We start from the raw sequence: 18,353 nt of genomic DNA, 5'->3' as shown, positions 1-18,353 counted from the left end.
TCAGTAGAAGACAGGCGGGTAATAAGTAAAAACATGACAAGACTACTTCAAAGGGTGTGATTTAAGTGACATGATCCTTTTATGATCTTTACAGCAAATGTTCTATGCATCTTTACTCTTCCCATGCTTGACCTCAAGATGGGATTTCCTTTAAGCAGTAAGCATATCTTAGAAACCTTTTAGTGAAAAGAAACAATTAAGCAGTCCTACCTGGTCTACCACCAGAGGGAGGTGATACAAGGAGTGGCTGTACTGATGTCTGTGATGATATGGCTGAGGTAGCAGTAGCTTGTGAGGCTGATGGGGAGTTGGAAGAAAATACTGTGACTGGAACAGCAGTAACACATGGCGAAGTAGGCATCACTGCAGAACTTACCATCATCTATGCACATAAAAAAGCAGTCAGGTTAGTCAAGAAATAATCTCTGACAAAAGCAGTCAAACAAGATTTAACTTTTTACACAAGTGCAATTATTATGGTCTCAAAATTCAGAAACACTACATACCCGTTAGTTAATCCAGTTGTGACACTAATGTGCAAGGCTACATTTCATCATGCACAAAAAGTTAATTACCCTTACATGCTCAATGCACACTTTGGTATCAAGGCTTCTGGCTGAACTGTTTTTCAAGTTACACCTAAGGAAGTATTCTTCTTCTAAGTGTAACAGAGTCTTTCTGGCAGTAAAATATATTCCTTGGGCTTAATCACCTTGTAAAGGAAAAAGTGTGCAGATATACACCTGTAGGAATCTAACTAGAGACATCTGAAAATTACCACCAAGTGAGATGCAGAGTAGATACAAGCACTATTTTCCAACATTTTTTTTCTAAAATCAGGACAACATACTGAGAAAAGATGTGTACTAAAGGGTAACAGCAATTAGAGAACTGAAAAATAAAAGGTACAGACATGCATGACACCAACCATGGAACAAAATTCAACAGTACCTCACAGTCAACCAAGTGATATACTTGGAATTTTCAGCAACAGGCAGCAGGAGATACTCTGCACACTGTTAAACATGTTTTATACGGAAACCACACCCATCTCTACATCAGCGGACTAGCAATTATAAAAGCTGTGGTCATAAAACACAGGACTCCACCTCTATACCTTTCCTGCCTTAAAATCCCAAAGTATAAATTGAGAGAGGCATGTGTAAAGTATACTTGCACCAACAGTTGTATTACCGGGGATATATGCACACTGCCTTGTTTTCATCTTGTGCAGTTTTAACAGCATTCTTGCATTCCCTATTAAGGCTTTAAATGGTCTCATATCAACAAACTTTAAACCTTTATATGTATGTGCAGTGCTTATACACAAGCCAGAACTGAAAGCAAAATCCTCATTATCAGAACTGTCAACTATTCCTGATTTTGCATGCTGACCTTGATTTTGCCTCATATTTTTCCAGTTTCCCTTGTAAAATTGCCGATTTTCTGAGAAACTACTGAGAATTACACTCTGTTAATAATGCCAGTCACTAGAGTTTCATGCCCTTGGACTAAGTATTCCCAATCTACCAAATCCAAACTTGAGGTAAAAGTAGCCCATTCAGGCTAAGGACAACCATAAGGCATTCTGCAGCCATGTCAGCGTCCTCAAAGGCAATAGACAACAATGTGCCAAACTAATTGCAAATGAAGCCACGTACACCGACCTGGTGGACATAGCTAATCTACTGGATGATAAGTTCAGCTGCAATTTTACCTGCTTTCCCTACCAGATACCACTCACGACATACCCCCAACCACAACACCCCCAGTATGACTAGGAAACAGGACTTAAAAGCACTTTACAAGGCCAAGAATAATGCATCCGTGGGACCTGAAAATATCCCAGGTAATCTCCTCAATAGCATGAAACATGACCTAGCAGGCCCAGCAGAATCTTGATTCACCTAGAGCCTCCAAAAGGCTTCATGACGAATGCAGGACTGCAACCATTATCCCATATGGCTAAGGGCAGGCCATCCATGGACATGGGAAACTACAGACCCATAAGCAAAGGAAATAACCATGAATATGATAAATCATAACAAAGGTAACCTTCAGACATTGGATACAACTCAGTCTGGATTTGTTAAGCATAGGTCACACCTACTCAACCTGGTGGAATTCTTCAAAAAAGTCACCAAAGCAATGGATGAGGGCAAAATGGTGCTTAGTGCCTACCTTGCCATGACCAAGGCATTCCTGAAAATCCCACTCAGGCATTGTAGATAAAGTCAAGAAATAAGGTATAAAACTCTGTGTCATCTACTGGATACCAAGCTCACACTTTCCCAGGACTGCTTCTTTTTCTAGACTTAAACAAAGGAGTGAAGAATCTCTTTGAAAACCTAGGGAAGCATAGCTGAAAAAACTGAGATACTCCCTGAATCTGTTTTCTTCTTTCATCACATATTTTGATGACTTCCAGGAGCAGCAGAACCAAAAAACTAGATCTCTGTCCAAGGGAGAATTTAAAATTTCAGTGGCAGCAGCCCTGGAAGTGGCATCCAGAGAGTTATAGGCACATTTTAAACAATTAGCAGTGACTTAGAAAATGGAAGAAACCAGGTTACATAAAGCAGATCTTTCCTCACAGGAAGAAACTGAACATACCACATTATTCACACTATCACAATCAGCAAGGATAAACTTTCAGTATATGAGCCTGACAATTGAGGACTCTAAAAACTAAAGTTGCAGAAGCATCCAATTTATTATTAGACTTATTAAAAACCTTCCCATCCTTGTCAGGGGAGGAATTAATATTAAAATGGTTAGCAGCAGCTGCATTTACAAAACCAATACCTGGTGTTTCAGGTCTGTGATTGATGTATAAAAATTTCAAAGACAGGAAAGTACAGTTGTGGAAAAATCTTACCATAACAGTAATGTCCCTCTCTTCGCTGTTGCAGTATTCATAACCTAAGGAATCTCCTGCCACGGACAGCTCAAAATCCATCCAGTATACCAAAGCCTTAAGTACTTAGACAGAGTATGTCACATGAATGCTCCCTGCAAAAGGCATACGGCACAAACGTGATGTATGGACACAGTCAGAACTGGAAAAGCCCCAAGAGGAACAGAATGTCCCTAGGGAAAAGGAAGAACATGTATATCAAGTAGGAGAAAAGCCCATCATGCAGACACCACAGGGGGTAAGAGGGAGGGAGTGAATACTGCAACAGTGAAGAGAAGGACATCTACTGTTATGGTATGATTTTACACGACTGTACTATGTCCTTACATACCACTGTTGCAGTATTCATAACAGAAGGAAGAGTACAAAAACTCAACAGGAAGCCTGGGAGGACAATGGTACAGAAGAGGCCTCCAGAAACCCATACCGGACAGCCATGTTCTGGCCCTGAAAATAACATCCAACTGTAATGCTTAGTGAAAGTATGAACAGAGAACCAAGTAGCAGCTTCAAGGATGGAATTGGTATCCTGCCGCTTGAAAAAAGCACTAGAGAAGGCAACAGCTCTGGCAGAATGAGCCTCTACTGAAGAGGAAAGACATTTACCATGAAAAAACAACAAAAAGAAATAGCCTTAGAAATCCAGGATGAGATGGTTTTCTTAAAAACAGCCAAACCCAAATATTTCAGATGAAAGGAAACAAAAAGCTGCCCAGATTTGCGAATAACTTTAGCTTTATCCAAGCAGTATCTGAGGTGTCTGTGCAAATCCAAGGTGTAAATAACCTTCCGACTAGCAGAAAGCTGAAAAGGAAAAAAGGAAGGATGTTGAATAGACTGATTAAAAGACTACTCACTGACAACCTTGGCCATGAAAGGAGAATAAGTATGAAGAAACATCTGGTCTCTGAGAAAAACTAAAAGGAAGAACAGCTATAAGAGCCTAAAGTTCAGACACTCTCTTAGATAAGTGAGACACAAAAAAAAAGTATTTCAAGAACAATATTGCAAGGATGCTGAAGCAGACTCAAAAAGAGCCAGAGTTAATTCTTTATGTACAAAACTGCGGTTCCAGGAAGGCAGAATTGGCTTCATGGAAGGCCTGATATGAAAGATGTCTAAGAAATTGCTTGACCTCAAATCTACAGGTCAGATGAGGAATCACAGGCAGACAAGCAGAAATTGATGACAGTTGAGGTTTTACTGAAGAATATGCTAACCCAACAGGGAACAGATCACACAAACAGAGAATCACAGTAACCACCACAGATAGGGGATCCTGATGGTGAAAGAGCCACCAGAGAGTAAATTGCTTACTACTGGACACGCATGATTTCCTGGTAGTGGTTTTCCTGGCCTTTTGCAGGACCTGAAGCACATCTGCAGAAAACAGGTGCCCATGAGAGATCAGAACCTTAAAACCCACAATATCAGCTGAAGAGTGAACAGGTAAGGATGGATAAGAGACTCCTTGTTTTATGTGAAAAGATCCACCCAGTGAGGTGACTTGTGGTGATTGCTCCTGGTCAAGTGAGAAAGAAGGGGGAAACCAATGTTGTCTTGGCCCAAAGGGATTCACTTGCAAGATTTTCAGAGAGTCTTTCCTGATCTTGTGAAAGACTTGTGGAAGTAGAGAGAAGGTGTACAAAAACATCCCCTTCTAAGAAAAAAAAAACAGGGTGTCCATCTTCTAAGCCAGAGGACTTGGGACTCTGGAACAGAATAGAGGAAGTTGTCTATTCAGAGATGAGGAATACCCCACTGATGGCATTAGGAGGCCATTTATGTTCCAAAGTTTGGAAAGTGCAACCATTATGATCACACATCTCTGTGAAGCATCCATTCCTGAGCTTGTGTACTGGACCTGCTCTGACAGTCTGTCACTAAACAGTGCTCTGAGGAAATGAAAACTGCCCGAGGAGTCACTTTAAACTGGACAGCTAGATCCCAGACCTGAAGAGCTAGCCTACAAAGAAGAGAGGTCCTTCTGCACCCCTTGCTGTGGTATTGTCTGCAAAAATTTTGAGGAGCCCAGAATGAAAGAGGGAATGAAAAGCCTGAAGAACTAGGAGCAGAGCCCTCATCTCCTTTATACTGATGTGGTCTGGCCACTGATGAAGCCAGAGACCCCAAACCTTGAGAAAGCCGAAGGAGGCCCCCTAACCTCTGCCTGAGGTGTCTGTAAAGACTTCTTGAGTTGGAACTGGAGCCTGGAAAAGAAGCCCTCGATTTAAAGAAAGTTGCTGAATCCACCACTGATGCTTAATCTTGAGACAAGGAAGAAATGGGATTGGGAAGTCCATGGGCTGGCAAAGTTGGAGCCACACTTGCATGATGTGCCACGGTAGCTTTCTCATGTGGAGTCTGGCCACAGCAAGCATGAGTATGGTGGAAGCCATGAACCTGAAGACCCTGAGAAAGACCCTGGCCGTGACTGAAGCAGGAGGGAGAAGAGACTGGAAAAAAACAATAAGAAACAGGGCCATGGGGGCAGGCAGAGATGCCAGCATGAGGATGGTCTAAAGTTTGCAACCTTGGAAAATATGATCCTGAGAAGGTGTCAGAGCTCATTTCTGGAAGTTTATGGTGAACCCCAGACTCTGCAACAGGGAAATAATAAACTTGAGATCCTGAAGCAGAGCATCTGGGGAAGAAGCTTTAATGAGATCATCCAGACAGGGAAAGATCTGAATTCCTCTCATCCTGAAAAAGGCAATGGCAGGACAATGCATTTGGTGAATACACTTGGGGTAGTAGAGAGGCCAAAGCACAAAGCTGAGAACTGAAAATGTAAAGGAAGAAATAAAAACCTAAAACTTTCCTGAAAAGGGGATGGATTGGGATATGAAGGTACGCACTCGAGATTCTTAGAGACTAGAAAGGTCTGGGGGTGGGGGGGGGGAGAGTCTGAGGGAACAACATTTGAAAGGAAGGAATCTTGAGAAAGGTGCTGCGCTGGGAAAGGTCCAGAATTGGTCTCAAAGCACCTACCTTTCTGGGAATCAAAAACATTCTGGAATAAAAACTCTCCGACCTGGAACAGGAGGCACAGTGTGAATGGTGCCCTGTACCAAGAGAGAATGGGGCACCTCTGGAGAAAAGGGAAAGTTGTTCCTGAGGAGTTTCAAGCATGCTCAAAAAAGGAAGGAAGATATTTCCAAACTATGGAGTAACCTTGACAGATAATGTACAGAAACTAAGTCTATTGTGATCTTTATCCAATTTGGAAGAAACAAGGAAAGCAACTCATCATATTGAATCTGGCTTAATCTAAAAAGCAGGTTTCTGGGAGGTAGGGTTTGAGCGTACTTAGCAGGGAGCACACATCTAGAACATTTTTTTCCTTAGATGGAGGGCAAGACTGCCAGCAAACAAAAGCAGATTTAGAGGGATAATACCTCTAGAACTTAGAAATAGGAGAAACAAAAATATGTTTCAGCTCCTGTAGGACTTTACCCTTATCATGGAAAGACTTGAAAAGTTCAGAAGTAGCACCACCACCAAAAAGATTTTTATTATCCAAAGGAGCACCCAACAATTTACCTGTAATGTTATCAGGCAAAGCTTGAAGACGAAACCAAGAGTAACACCTCATAAAAGAACCAAAGGCAGTAGCCCTGGGAGAAGCATCAGCTGCTTTTGATACAATGATGAGCAACTTGACAAGTAGAGCCCAACAGGGAAAGGGCAGTAGCCTTCCACTCAGAGTGAAAGGAGGGCCAAAACATTCCTGGTCATATGAGTCTGGTTAGTTAATGACCTGAAAGGATAAAATGGCAGCAGTATAAAACATTTTGCATAGCCTCACCATGGCTCTACTATCCTTATTTGAAGGAAATAACTTGGTAGAAGGCAACAGCCTGGAGGGCTTTCCAGAAGAGACCGACATTACAGAAGCATCAGCAGAAGGGCATTTATAAAAAAAATTTAGATTCATCAGGCACCTTGTAAAATCTATCTGGTTTCTTGGGAGCCTAGAATCAGGGGCCACAGAAACTGCTGAAAAGGTACTCAGGAGTACAGCCAGAACAGGGTGGAGCAACTGATGGCTTAAGGAGGCTCAATCTACAGGAGCACAAACCACCTTTTCTGACTAGCAGAGATTCGAGAACAAACCCACCTAAACTCTATTATGTAGGCAAAAGTATTCCCAAAGCAGAATATGGACTAATGGAATCCATCATCTTCTAAATTATAGTCCAAGGGAGAAAGAATATGAAAGAGTAAGCTAGCTAGGGTAGGAAAAGTAATGTAAATGAGACTAACCTGACACCCCACAAATCTGAGTTAATGCAAAATATAATTTCAAACAAAAACATCAGAGTGATGAAACCAGATAAGGATGGGGGGGGGGGGTTACCTGTCATGGATTCCAATGACTATACACTAATAGGATGTTTTACAAATAAGTTTCTAGGAATGAACTTAACATAGATTATCGCTGCAAAGATTTAACTTTAGATGAAATGTTGCTTAATGGACAGATTAACCTAGAAGAACATCAGTTTTTACATGCTTCCCACCCTCAGTTCCCTACTATATTTGGGATCCCCAAAGTCCATAAGAGCATTTCCAATCTCCCTCTTTGCCCAAGTGGAGATTCAAAGGCTTCCAAGACTTTTTGCCTTGCTAAATAAAATTAAACATGTATTGGACCATCTTCCCCAGTTATTCAAAGACTCATGGGACTTTTTATCAAAAATTTCAAATGAAAATCATGACGATGAGCTACTGATGATCACTACAGATGTGTGCAACCTATTCTCTGTCATTCCCCATGGGGAAGGTATTGAATGGTTCTATGATTACTTATATTTTAACACCATATGGACCATATTGCAATACTTATGATTAGAACATGTATGGAAATAGTGTTAGATCATAATTTCCTGACTTCTGAGAACCAGATTTTCAAACAGGTGTGAGGAGTGGCATTGGGTGTCTGTTGTGCCCCTACTTTTGCCAACATTGTTCTGGCACAATGGTAAGATTTGTTTTTCCTGGGATCCCAGTTTAACAACTGTTAGGCTTTATATGGTCAGTACCTAGATGACATAGTCCTATTTTAGAAGGGTGGGGAAGAAAAATTGGATGATTTTTTCGATTTGAACAATACCACCTCATTTTTTAAATTTACTATGACTGGTGATAACAACAAGGTACATTATTTGGATGTTAACATCAAAGAGGACTATTTAGCCAGACCAGTCTTGTCTCTGACAACAGTTGAACTCGCTCTCTCTCAGCCCTCAGACAAGGTAATTTCTTCGGGCATCCAACTGGTAAAATTAAAAAAAGCTTTCACTCCTTTAAAAAAATTGGTAACAAAAGGACTAACATTATAGATGTGACTTCTGAGCAGTTTATAGCTTATTTTCAAATTGTACATACTTTGATTGTCTCATCCCACTCCTTTCACCCTATGGGCCTCTCTCTGCTCCTCTACCCTGCCCCAATTCCCACCCACCCCTGCATACTCAATTTATAGATAACCTCCTTTACTAAAACCCTCCCTTCATCCTCACACTATCCAGTAATTACATCCATCAGCACCATCTATACATGCCCTTCCACTTCCCACCACTCCAGCCCACCTACCAAGTTCAATATCCACACTCATATCTCCTACTCACACAACTCACACCCTCACCAAATATAAATATCGCATGTAATTCCACAACCTCACTCCCACTACCTCTCATTACCCCCAGACTCATCTCCACTATACCCTCCTGGGATTAACCTCCCTATTCACCTCTCTCTCCATAGCCACCATCAGCACCTCATTTCTTCGCAATCACTCACTGTATCCACCCCCAAATCCTCCACCATAAACCACAACATTACTATCAACCCCGCTCACGCAAGCATATAGCCCACCAAATACACCCAACCCCCAATAAAACATGCCCCTCCATGTACCACTTCTATCTAAAAAACAACCAAGTCTACAATTTCACTACCTAATCGTCCAATACCTAAAAACTATCACCTGTATAACTACCCAGTTACTACTAGGAGGAGACATTCACCCCAACCCTGGGCCAGCAACCCCTGCTAATAAGCCATGTACCCATCACTACCCAGCTAAGTACAAACCCACCGATTTACTGATACTAATACCCACAGTATCATGAATAAAATAGAAGCCCTTCATGCTGCCATCTCCTTATATAACCCTGATATTATTCTCATCACAGAGATGACTTAAACCACATATTAAAGATAATTCTATCACACCACCTGGGTATAACCTTCTCAGGGCAGACTGGCTACAAAAAAGAGGTGGAGGCTTAGCTGTACTTCACAAAACCAACCTACAACTCCAACTCCTCCAAAAGGATTCCCCAAACTTCAACAATGCAGAGACTATTTGCACAACTCTCCCTTAACCAACATAAGCACCTAAACCTACTGAGTATCTATATACCCCCAGGTGACAACCTAACCACCCTAGAATCCATACTCCACTGGGCCTCATGCTCCCTCCCTCAAGAAAATATGCTAGGTGATGTAAACATTGACTAACACCATCCATTCTCCCACCCCCACCCACCACATTAACCTATATAACTTCGCCCAACTTACAGATACTCCCACACGCATTGATAAGGCCACAAAAAATAATCTATACTTGACTGGATCCTCACAAATCAACCAAATTCTGCCCATCAATGTAGCACCCTACCAAACTCTGAGCGACCACAGCTCCACTTTTATCCTCAGGCACAAAATTAAAATAATTAATCCCCTCTACAAATCCACTCTAACAAAAATGTTCCTAGCAATCACTTCATAAGAGCCTTGCAACATTGTAGCTGGTCTCCCATCACAACCCTTTCATTAGACAAAGCAGTTGATTTACTACTTCTCTACATTCCTAAATATCCTCAGCCAACTAGCCCCCTTAAAAACTATCAGGATATGAAGCAACCCTACCCCCTTGGCTCCAGAAAACACAAAAGCCCTACTTAGAACCAGGGATAAAGCCTGGAAAACCTGGCACCACACCTGATCACCCTGCAGCTAGGCAAACCTTTCATGAGCTCCAAAACAAAGCACAAAAGCAGGTTAAGCTTCATAAACAAAATTATTATATCACTCAACAAAACAACTACAATACCAAATTGCACAAATTCTGGGCAACAACAAACATACTACAGCCCGGAAGAACTGCCACTTCTGCCCCAATGTAACAGGTACAGACCGGGACATAGCCTACAGCTTTAATAACTATTTCACCTCCTCGATAAAATCTTAAAACAACGTCACTTCCTCCAACACTCCACAACCAACTCAGGCCTAAATCAACACCATACCTTTCACACTTACATCTGTTCCTACCTCTACTATCCAAAAACTCCTAGTCAAACTCAAACCAACCACCCTTGCAGCCAATAACCTTCCTGTAGAATACCGCCAAATTGCATCCACAACTATAGTCTATCCCATTTCACTTCTAATAAATAGATCCATCACTGAACACACCGTTCCATCCCTGTGGAAAACCTCATACCATACCAATCCACAAAAGTGGCTCCTCTCTAGACTTTTCCAGCTATCGACCAATTGCAATTGTCATCCCTCTCCAAGATCCTAGAAAGATGCATTCATCACCAGTTCCTCTATCTCCTCACCAACAACCGTCTCTCTTTAACCCAGCAGGGATTTTGCCCATCCCACAGCACCTCCACTGCCCTACTCAAATTCACCAATACTATAAACTCCCACAGGAATCTAGGAAAATTTGTCTCAGCTACCTTTCTAGATTTATCCAAGGCATTCGACACAGTCTCACATAATAAACTACTATCTTGTCTCTCTGACATCAGTATTAACAACCCCACCCTCCTCTGGTTTAAAAGCTATTTGAATAAGCAGCAATCCGTCAAATGGCATAACTCTCTATCCCCCCCACTCCAAACCTCCTTAGGCATGCAGCAAGGATCAATCCTACTAGGACCCCTTCCTTTTAATATCTTCACAAACCAACTCCAATCAGCTACCTCTAAAGCAGACCTAGTCCAATACACTGACAACTCTCTCATGCTCTGCAACCAACATCCACCTTCTCCAACAAAAAGCCCATGAAGCCTTCTCTGAAACAGAGAACTGGCTTAACTCACAACTCATACTAAATCCCAAGAAAACATAACTAATGCTATTCCACTCTACTAAATTGAGCAACCTTACCTTCTCTATACTCTCCATCAGCAAAACCCAAATCACCCCCGTCACAGAGGCTAAATTCCTAGGACTTACCATTGACCAGCAACTCAAATTCACAAAGCGCATAACAACCATCACTCAAGTCCACAAAAAGCTAGGTTCCCTCTATTGCTGTAAAAGTTACCTAACCACCAAATCTCAGATTGCAATAGCCAGGACCCACCTATCTGCTCTACTTTATGCATCCCCAATTCTAACTAATCTGTATAAAACTGACCGTAATAAACTTTCCATCTGTTGCAACAAAATCGCTAGATTTGCTACCAATGCCAAATCACGATCCCACCACTGCCTTTCCCTACAAGCCTTGCACTGGCTTGAATTTCTGAACCTATTAAGGTACCATCAACTTAGCCTAGCTCATCTAATTCTGTACTATCCCGAGAACCCCCTGACCTGAATGGCATGCTAAACTTCTACAATTCAAACAGACAACTTCGGTCCTCCAACAAAGCCTTAATCGAAACCATCACATGCAAAAATCTACTCCGGGGAATCACTATTTGCCCATGAAATAGCAAAAATTGGGAACAACCTTCCCCCTGACCTCAGACTAAAAAACTTCACACCCTCCTTCAAAAGCCTACTTAAAACGTACCTCTTCAACCATCTATGCAACTGTAATAGACCCCCCCCCGAAGCCTCGTCCACTCACCATTTCTACACCCCCATCTGTCCTGGACAACACAAACACCATTGAACTATACCTATCCATGTGTGAGCAATAACCAGTGTGTGTGTATATGTGTGTGTATATATATATATATATATATATATATATATATATATATATATATATATATATTGTATAAATGTGTATATGCTCTTACATGTATATTTGCTTGAATGCATATATGGAAACAAACATTTATATACTCTTATTCAAGTGTGAAATATCTTGCAATACTCTACCAGGTTCTTATCTACTCTCATTGTATATTTTGTACACTTGTATTTTCAACCAAAAGGGGGAATATCCTCTTATTGTATACTAACAGCTGCAAAGTTTACAATCTGTATGCTCCTACTCTGTCTCTCTCGTAAATTTTTCTTCTCCCTGTAAACTTATGAAGTTTTTCTCCCCAGGACTCTGCTGACAACGAAGACTAGTTGTCCAGTCGGACTATCCCGGCAAACAATTATTAAATAAATTAATTTAAACAAGTCTTTCACCTCTTCACTATATAGGAAACCCACCTACTCTAACACACTGTTGCACTAGAACAGTTGGCACCCTGTCCACCAAAAGAAGGCGTTCGTGAAGGGGCAATATTAGACAGAATGGTATCTGACTATAGTGGTTTTGAAAGTGAATGCCTGGTTTTATTGCAGATGTTGACCCAGAGAGGTTACCCTGAGAATTATGTGGAGTCCATAATGGATGAGGTGAAATGGAAGAGAGAGTCTGGTACATTCAAGGTTCTTCTAGGTACTAAAATGGAAGTTAAACAGAACATTACTGTTGGACAAGCTAGATTTCATAGGGCACTGAATTTTACCCTTTAATTTGCAATTCTTTGATATTAAAAATATTTTGAACCATTAGAACATTTTTTTATCTAAATCCCGAACTGAAAACAGTATTAAGTGACAGACCAGATGTAGTGTACAAAAAAGATGTCAGTGTGAAAACACTATTGGAAAGACCTAAACAAAGAGCTGAAGAGGGGACTTACAAATGTGGACGTTGTACACAGTGTAAACACATTCTAGAACAGGAATGTGCGTTTATTAAGGGGTTAGGTACTATTAGACCCAAGAAAAAAATACTATTGCTATTCAAAAGGCGTGATTTACACTGCAGTGTGTCAACTATGTAATGAGTTCTATATAGGAAAAAACTAAGAGGGCTTTGAAACAAAGAATATACCACCACCTTTATGATATTAAGTACAAGGTTGATAGAAATGTCCTATTTAAGCATGTTACCTCTAATTCTACACACTATTTCAAATTTTTTGTCATTGATCATGTTGATTTAGGGTATTGAGGGGGCCCCATGGATGATTTTTTGGAGCATAAAGAAAGTTTATGGCACATTATGGCAAATGCAACAGAACCACCTGGCCTTAATGACAAGATATCATTAAGTGCATTACTGAAACTTAAAGCTGCTTATTTTTTATGAATATGTTTTAAAAAAAAAACAGTGTGGATGTTTAATATATTTTTTAACATGATGTAAAGTCTAAGCTTTCTAAATCAATTAACAGCTTAATTGGCTGACCAATTAGATGAGGGAAGTATGTATTTAATGGATGCTCTTTATATTTGTTTATTCTGATGGAAGTTGTCTTACCAGGACGAAAGCGCTCAAACATTTTACTCTAGTTGGTGGAGCTGTGTCCCGTCTGTCCAACTCTCTCCGTGCTATTAATTTTTTTATTTTGAGTTTTGGTACATTGTTGGTTCTTCCCCAGAACCCAGATAGTCATATGAAGAGTCCAATTCCCTGGGTGTTTTAAGAGAAGTGAATACCAGGGACAGGCAGAAACAGACACCCCTCTGAGGAGGCTTTAAAGCCATTAAAGCACTAAATAACCTCTGAGTAAAATCCTGTCATTCATGTTTGGGATCCTTAACAAGGGAAATATGCTCAGTTTTCTATTTTTTTTTTGAAGGATGTCCACACAAAACACCCTTAGAGGATCAGACCTCTAGTGACATTCAATAAGCATAATATGGATTTCCTTGCTGAATCCCCCTTGGTCCCTTGGATATAATCAACTTAAGATCCGCTGCAACATCAGGAGAAGATGTTTCTAAAGCTTCTGAGGACATTTGAGAAGTCAGATCCATGCTGGCCTCCAATGGGGTCATGGCAAAGGAATCCAAGACGACCAATGGGCAATCCTCTGTGCTTTCACTAATCTCAAGAGAGATGGCCAGGGGAGGCTGGACAACAGTTGTATGAGACTTAAGTTTTTAGGCCTTTTTCTTGGCAGATGGCTGACCCTCAAAATGGGAAGACTCCTCCATAGCACCTTGCACTAACATTTTAAGATGCTGAATTTCAAGGTAAATATATAAAGAGGAGAGATGGCTATATAGGGTCTTAGGGACAAAAGCCTGGCAAACAGAGTACAGCATAAGGGTATGAGAACCACATAAACAAAAAATGCACTGGTCATGACAGTCTTTATGGGGAATCTGCCTCCCATACTAACATTTTTACTTTTTGGATGACATGAACTCAAATGCACTAAATAAAAATGAAAAGAAGAAGAAACTCCAATACGGCACTGAAACGCAGCTTGGTAACCAGCACAAGGCATTCAGACTGACATTCAATAATAGTGTTCTGACTGCAGCGAATAAGCTCTGAGTGCATGCATCACCTTTATGCCATACACACTGTGTGGGGTGTGTACGTGATATATGGTGCCTATAAATAATAAAGACTTTGGTATCCTGGTCACATATTGTACTATCCATGGTAGGAGATCCCTTAGTTTATAAACACTGCAACAGTGATGCATCTTAATTTGTGTGTTTTTTTAGGACTAGCAGACTGCCACAAACTGCAGGATGCAACATACATCCTCCAAGGCAGACAGCACTGGAGGAATAGGTGAAAGTTCTGGAAATTTCAGTTGTAATAATTCATATTTTCTGAGGGATTGAGAAACCCTACTGTTTTTCCACTGAAAAAGAGATTCATCTTGGAAGTAGTTTCAGAGAAAGTCCCTGTGAAGGATTCTATCAGATACCACACAGTCCTCAGAATCTGAATCAGAAATCTCTCTCTTCACACTTCTATAAATGTTCAAACTCAAGTTCACCAGTGAAAGAGGAATCCATTTTTTATAACCAGAAACTGCTTTAAAAGAAGGGCGAAGACCCTGCAGTACAGCCAAAGCCAAGCCTAATAAATTACACCTGTCCAAATTAACTGATATAGGAGAAGCTGTACATTTAGTTTTAAGTATCTTTTTGACAGGAGTTTCTGAAGAAACAGACCACTTCTAGTTACATCACCCCCAGGAATAGGCACAGTATTCTGGTTAAGTAGAGACACTTTCCCTGCCCATTCTCCTGTGACCAACAACAGTCTCTCCCATGCTCACTAATAGGACTAACGGCCACAAAGGACATGTCTAACCCTTGCTGCATGGTGGCTGTAGGGACTACACCAGAAAGATCTGGAGATAAAGATGAGTGGTTGAAAGACCCAGCTTTAGCCACAGCAGTCACCCACCTGTGACTGAGGCAAACTACAAGCAACAAAGACTGCTTATTTATTTATTTTTTGGGCTGGACAAAGATACAACTGAGAAACTGGTACACTGTTCCATGATCAAATTGAAAACTGTGCCTGGCTCCTGGCAAAGCTTAGCAGCAACAGTCAATAAAACATGTAAGATGAAAAAAAGTAACTTTTCCCCAAAAATATAATAAAAAGCATTTTAAACTCTTACCCAACCCACATAAAATAAATAAATATGTTTTTTCCACAGAAAAAATAGTTCTAAACAAAAAGTTGTGTACTTACTATAACACTACATCAGTGCTCTATTCTTCACTCCAGTTCAACAAATGGGTTATCCAATTTGATCAGATCAACCCTCAGCACCTTTTTCAAGCCCTTAGATCCAAGGCTCGGTCTCGCCCCCTACCTATAATTCCTTCTTGTCCCTACAATACCTCAGATAGATAATATGTTACTACAACTGGGCAGACTATCAGGCACAAAAAACATACCAATCATTTAAAGGGTAAGAATTTCAACTTGACATAAGGTCCTGAACAGTCCATTTGATCAGTCAGGAACCAGTACATCACAATTTATGTAAGGTGGATGGAGGAAATGAATGCTGAGCTGGATGGAAGACAACATGGTTCTAGCATTATGGTAAGTACATAAGTTTCTTATCCAATGTTATTTTCTATCAGACTCAAAGTATGGGACAGCTTCCCCAGTTACTAGTCATCCCAGGTGGTCTCATGGAAGGATATTCCAAATAAAGGTGGAACCAAAGGATGCACAAAATCTAGAATGCATATTCAGCTTATGTGATACAAAAGTGTTAACAGTAGACCAAGTAGCTGCAGCACAAATCTCATCTATGGGTACTTTAGCAAAATAAATGGTGGAGGTTGCTAATGCTGTAACTGATGCAACGTTAGGTTTGTGTGGAACAGCCTGTCCCTTTTCTTTAAAGACAAAGGCAATACCATCAGAAATCACCTGGACAGTTTGACTTTAGAACTGCCTTCTCCCAATTTAGCCTTTGAGAAGTAAATAAGTTAAATTGTTTTCCTGATTCCCTTAGTACAATGTAGGTAAAATCTCTGTTGACAGTGAATATCAATCATGTGTAGGATATAGCCACCTTTGTTAGAAAAATGTTGAATGAAAATTGGAAGGTTAATTGCCTGGGTAAGTAGAACTTCCGAAGCCACTTTGGGAAGAAAGTGTGGATTAGTCCGAAGGGACACCCTATCCTTATCAAAAATCCACTAGGGCAGTTTGCAAGATAAAGCATATAGTTTAGCAATTCTTAGGGCAGATTATATGCTTGCCACTAGGAAAATGTTTTTCCAATACAGACATTTCAAATCTGCTTAATAAAGATGGATGTCAAATGGTGGTTGGGTTAGTGCCTTTGGCAACAAGGTAATATCCCAAGGAGGAACTGAAGCTCTGATATGGGATCTGAGAAGTACAACTCCTTTCAAGAAAGCTTCAGAAAATTTCAAAGCAGTAATGGGGTTCTGGTTTTCCCCACATGAAAATTGGACGTGGCTGTTAGTTGATCCTAAAACTGTTGAAAAACTGGCACCTTCCTGGAATAGCATAGTTACAAAACCCAGAACACAGGGTAGAGGTGATGAGAAAGGATCTAAGGTTTTATAAGAAGCCCAAATGACAGACTTTCATTTACTTCTGTAAATCTCTCTCGTGTTGGGTTTCTGGGATGATGGCAAAATGTGAACTACAGCAGAAAGCATGGCATCCCTGACCAAGCCTGGAACTGGAGGGACCATATGGTTAACTTCACGGCTTTCAGGTCTCAGTATGATGTTTGTCTTTGGTCACAGACCCCATGTGTTGAACTGTCTTCTCTTCAAAATGCCCCACCTCCACCTCTGAAGGGGTGTGACTGTGGTCACAGTGGCCATCAGGATGGAAAAGTTGGCCCCATGTGATGAGAAGGGAGATCAACCATTAAAGAATATGACACCTGCCTACTGATGCAAGTCGTATGAAAAAAATGATGATGCAACACTAGTCAAACAATAAGGTCCATTGCAGAACTCCAGTGTCATATCTTGCATGGAGCCACTGCAATGAGAATAGCCACTCGCTGTAATATTTGAAAGATTAGCCTTGCTGGGGAATTTGAACAAGAGACGGACTTTGAAGCTGAAGATGGAGAAAGAGCTCTTGAAATCAAGACTTTGGCAACTTGGGATACTGTGTCCATGTGGTGCCCTATTAATTCTATTGTTTGCATTGGTGTTAGCTGGCTTTTCTTCAGATTTATTGTAACCCCTACGTGGTGAGAAAACTTGAGCAAGAAGTCTCAGCACTAGATCAGTAGATATCTTGTGGAAGCAGTTAAGAGCCAGTCATCTACAGAAGGAAAACTGGAACCCTTGCAATCCTAGGTAAGCTGCCACCACTGCTATGCACTTGGTGAACACCCTGGGGGCTGTGGTGAGACCAAAGGGCAATGCTCTGAATTGGAAATAAATGGCCCCCAGCTGAAGCAAAGAAACCTCGACTGCTTTGCTATCTTTACATGGTAGCAGACATCCTGAAGTTCTACTGAGCAGATTCAATCATCCTTCCTCAGAAGATTTAGAATGGACTGAACTGAGACCATCTGCAACTTTGTTTCAAAAACATCTTTAGGTGACTGAGGTCCAGAATGGGCTTCAGGTTCTTTTTCTTTTTTGGGATCACCAATGAATCCTGAATAGACCCCAGATCCTTGCTGATCTGGCAGGATCTCATAGATGACATTTTTCCAGCAGCCTAGATATTTCTTCTATGGCCAAACTCCACTGCCAGGATGGAATGTCAGGAATTCTCTTTTTGCCTGCTTGGGGGGAGGGGGGCAAACAAAGGGAATAACATAGCCTCTGGTGATGATCTTCTGCACCCAAGAAATTTGAGTGATAGCTAGACAGGCATGAGGGTGCAGAGAACAGCCTCCTACATTGCCTCCAGAATACAGCAGTTGGGCAACCATTCATAAGC

General features: G+C 41.0%; 1 protein-coding gene across 1 annotated transcript in view; it reads right to left on the bottom strand.

The window, feature by feature from the left end:
- LOC122789830 (putative bifunctional UDP-N-acetylglucosamine transferase and deubiquitinase ALG13) overlaps positions 1-18,353 on the bottom strand; it is a 2,262,889-nt gene that overhangs the window by 917,487 nt on the left and 1,327,049 nt on the right. Inside the window, exon 10 of the mRNA XM_044057268.1 lies at positions 211-382. Within this exon, the coding sequence (XP_043913203.1) occupies positions 211-382 (172 nt within the window). The remainder of the gene's footprint in view (positions 1-210; positions 383-18,353) is intronic.

The sequence above is a fragment of the Protopterus annectens genome, chromosome 15.part0, assembly GCF_019279795.1.
Source record: "Protopterus annectens isolate FY-2018-M chromosome 15.part0, PAN1.0, whole genome shotgun sequence".
NCBI classification, from domain to species: Eukaryota; Metazoa; Chordata; order Ceratodontiformes; family Protopteridae; genus Protopterus; species Protopterus annectens.
This window is presented reverse-complemented; position numbering and strand designations above follow the sequence as displayed.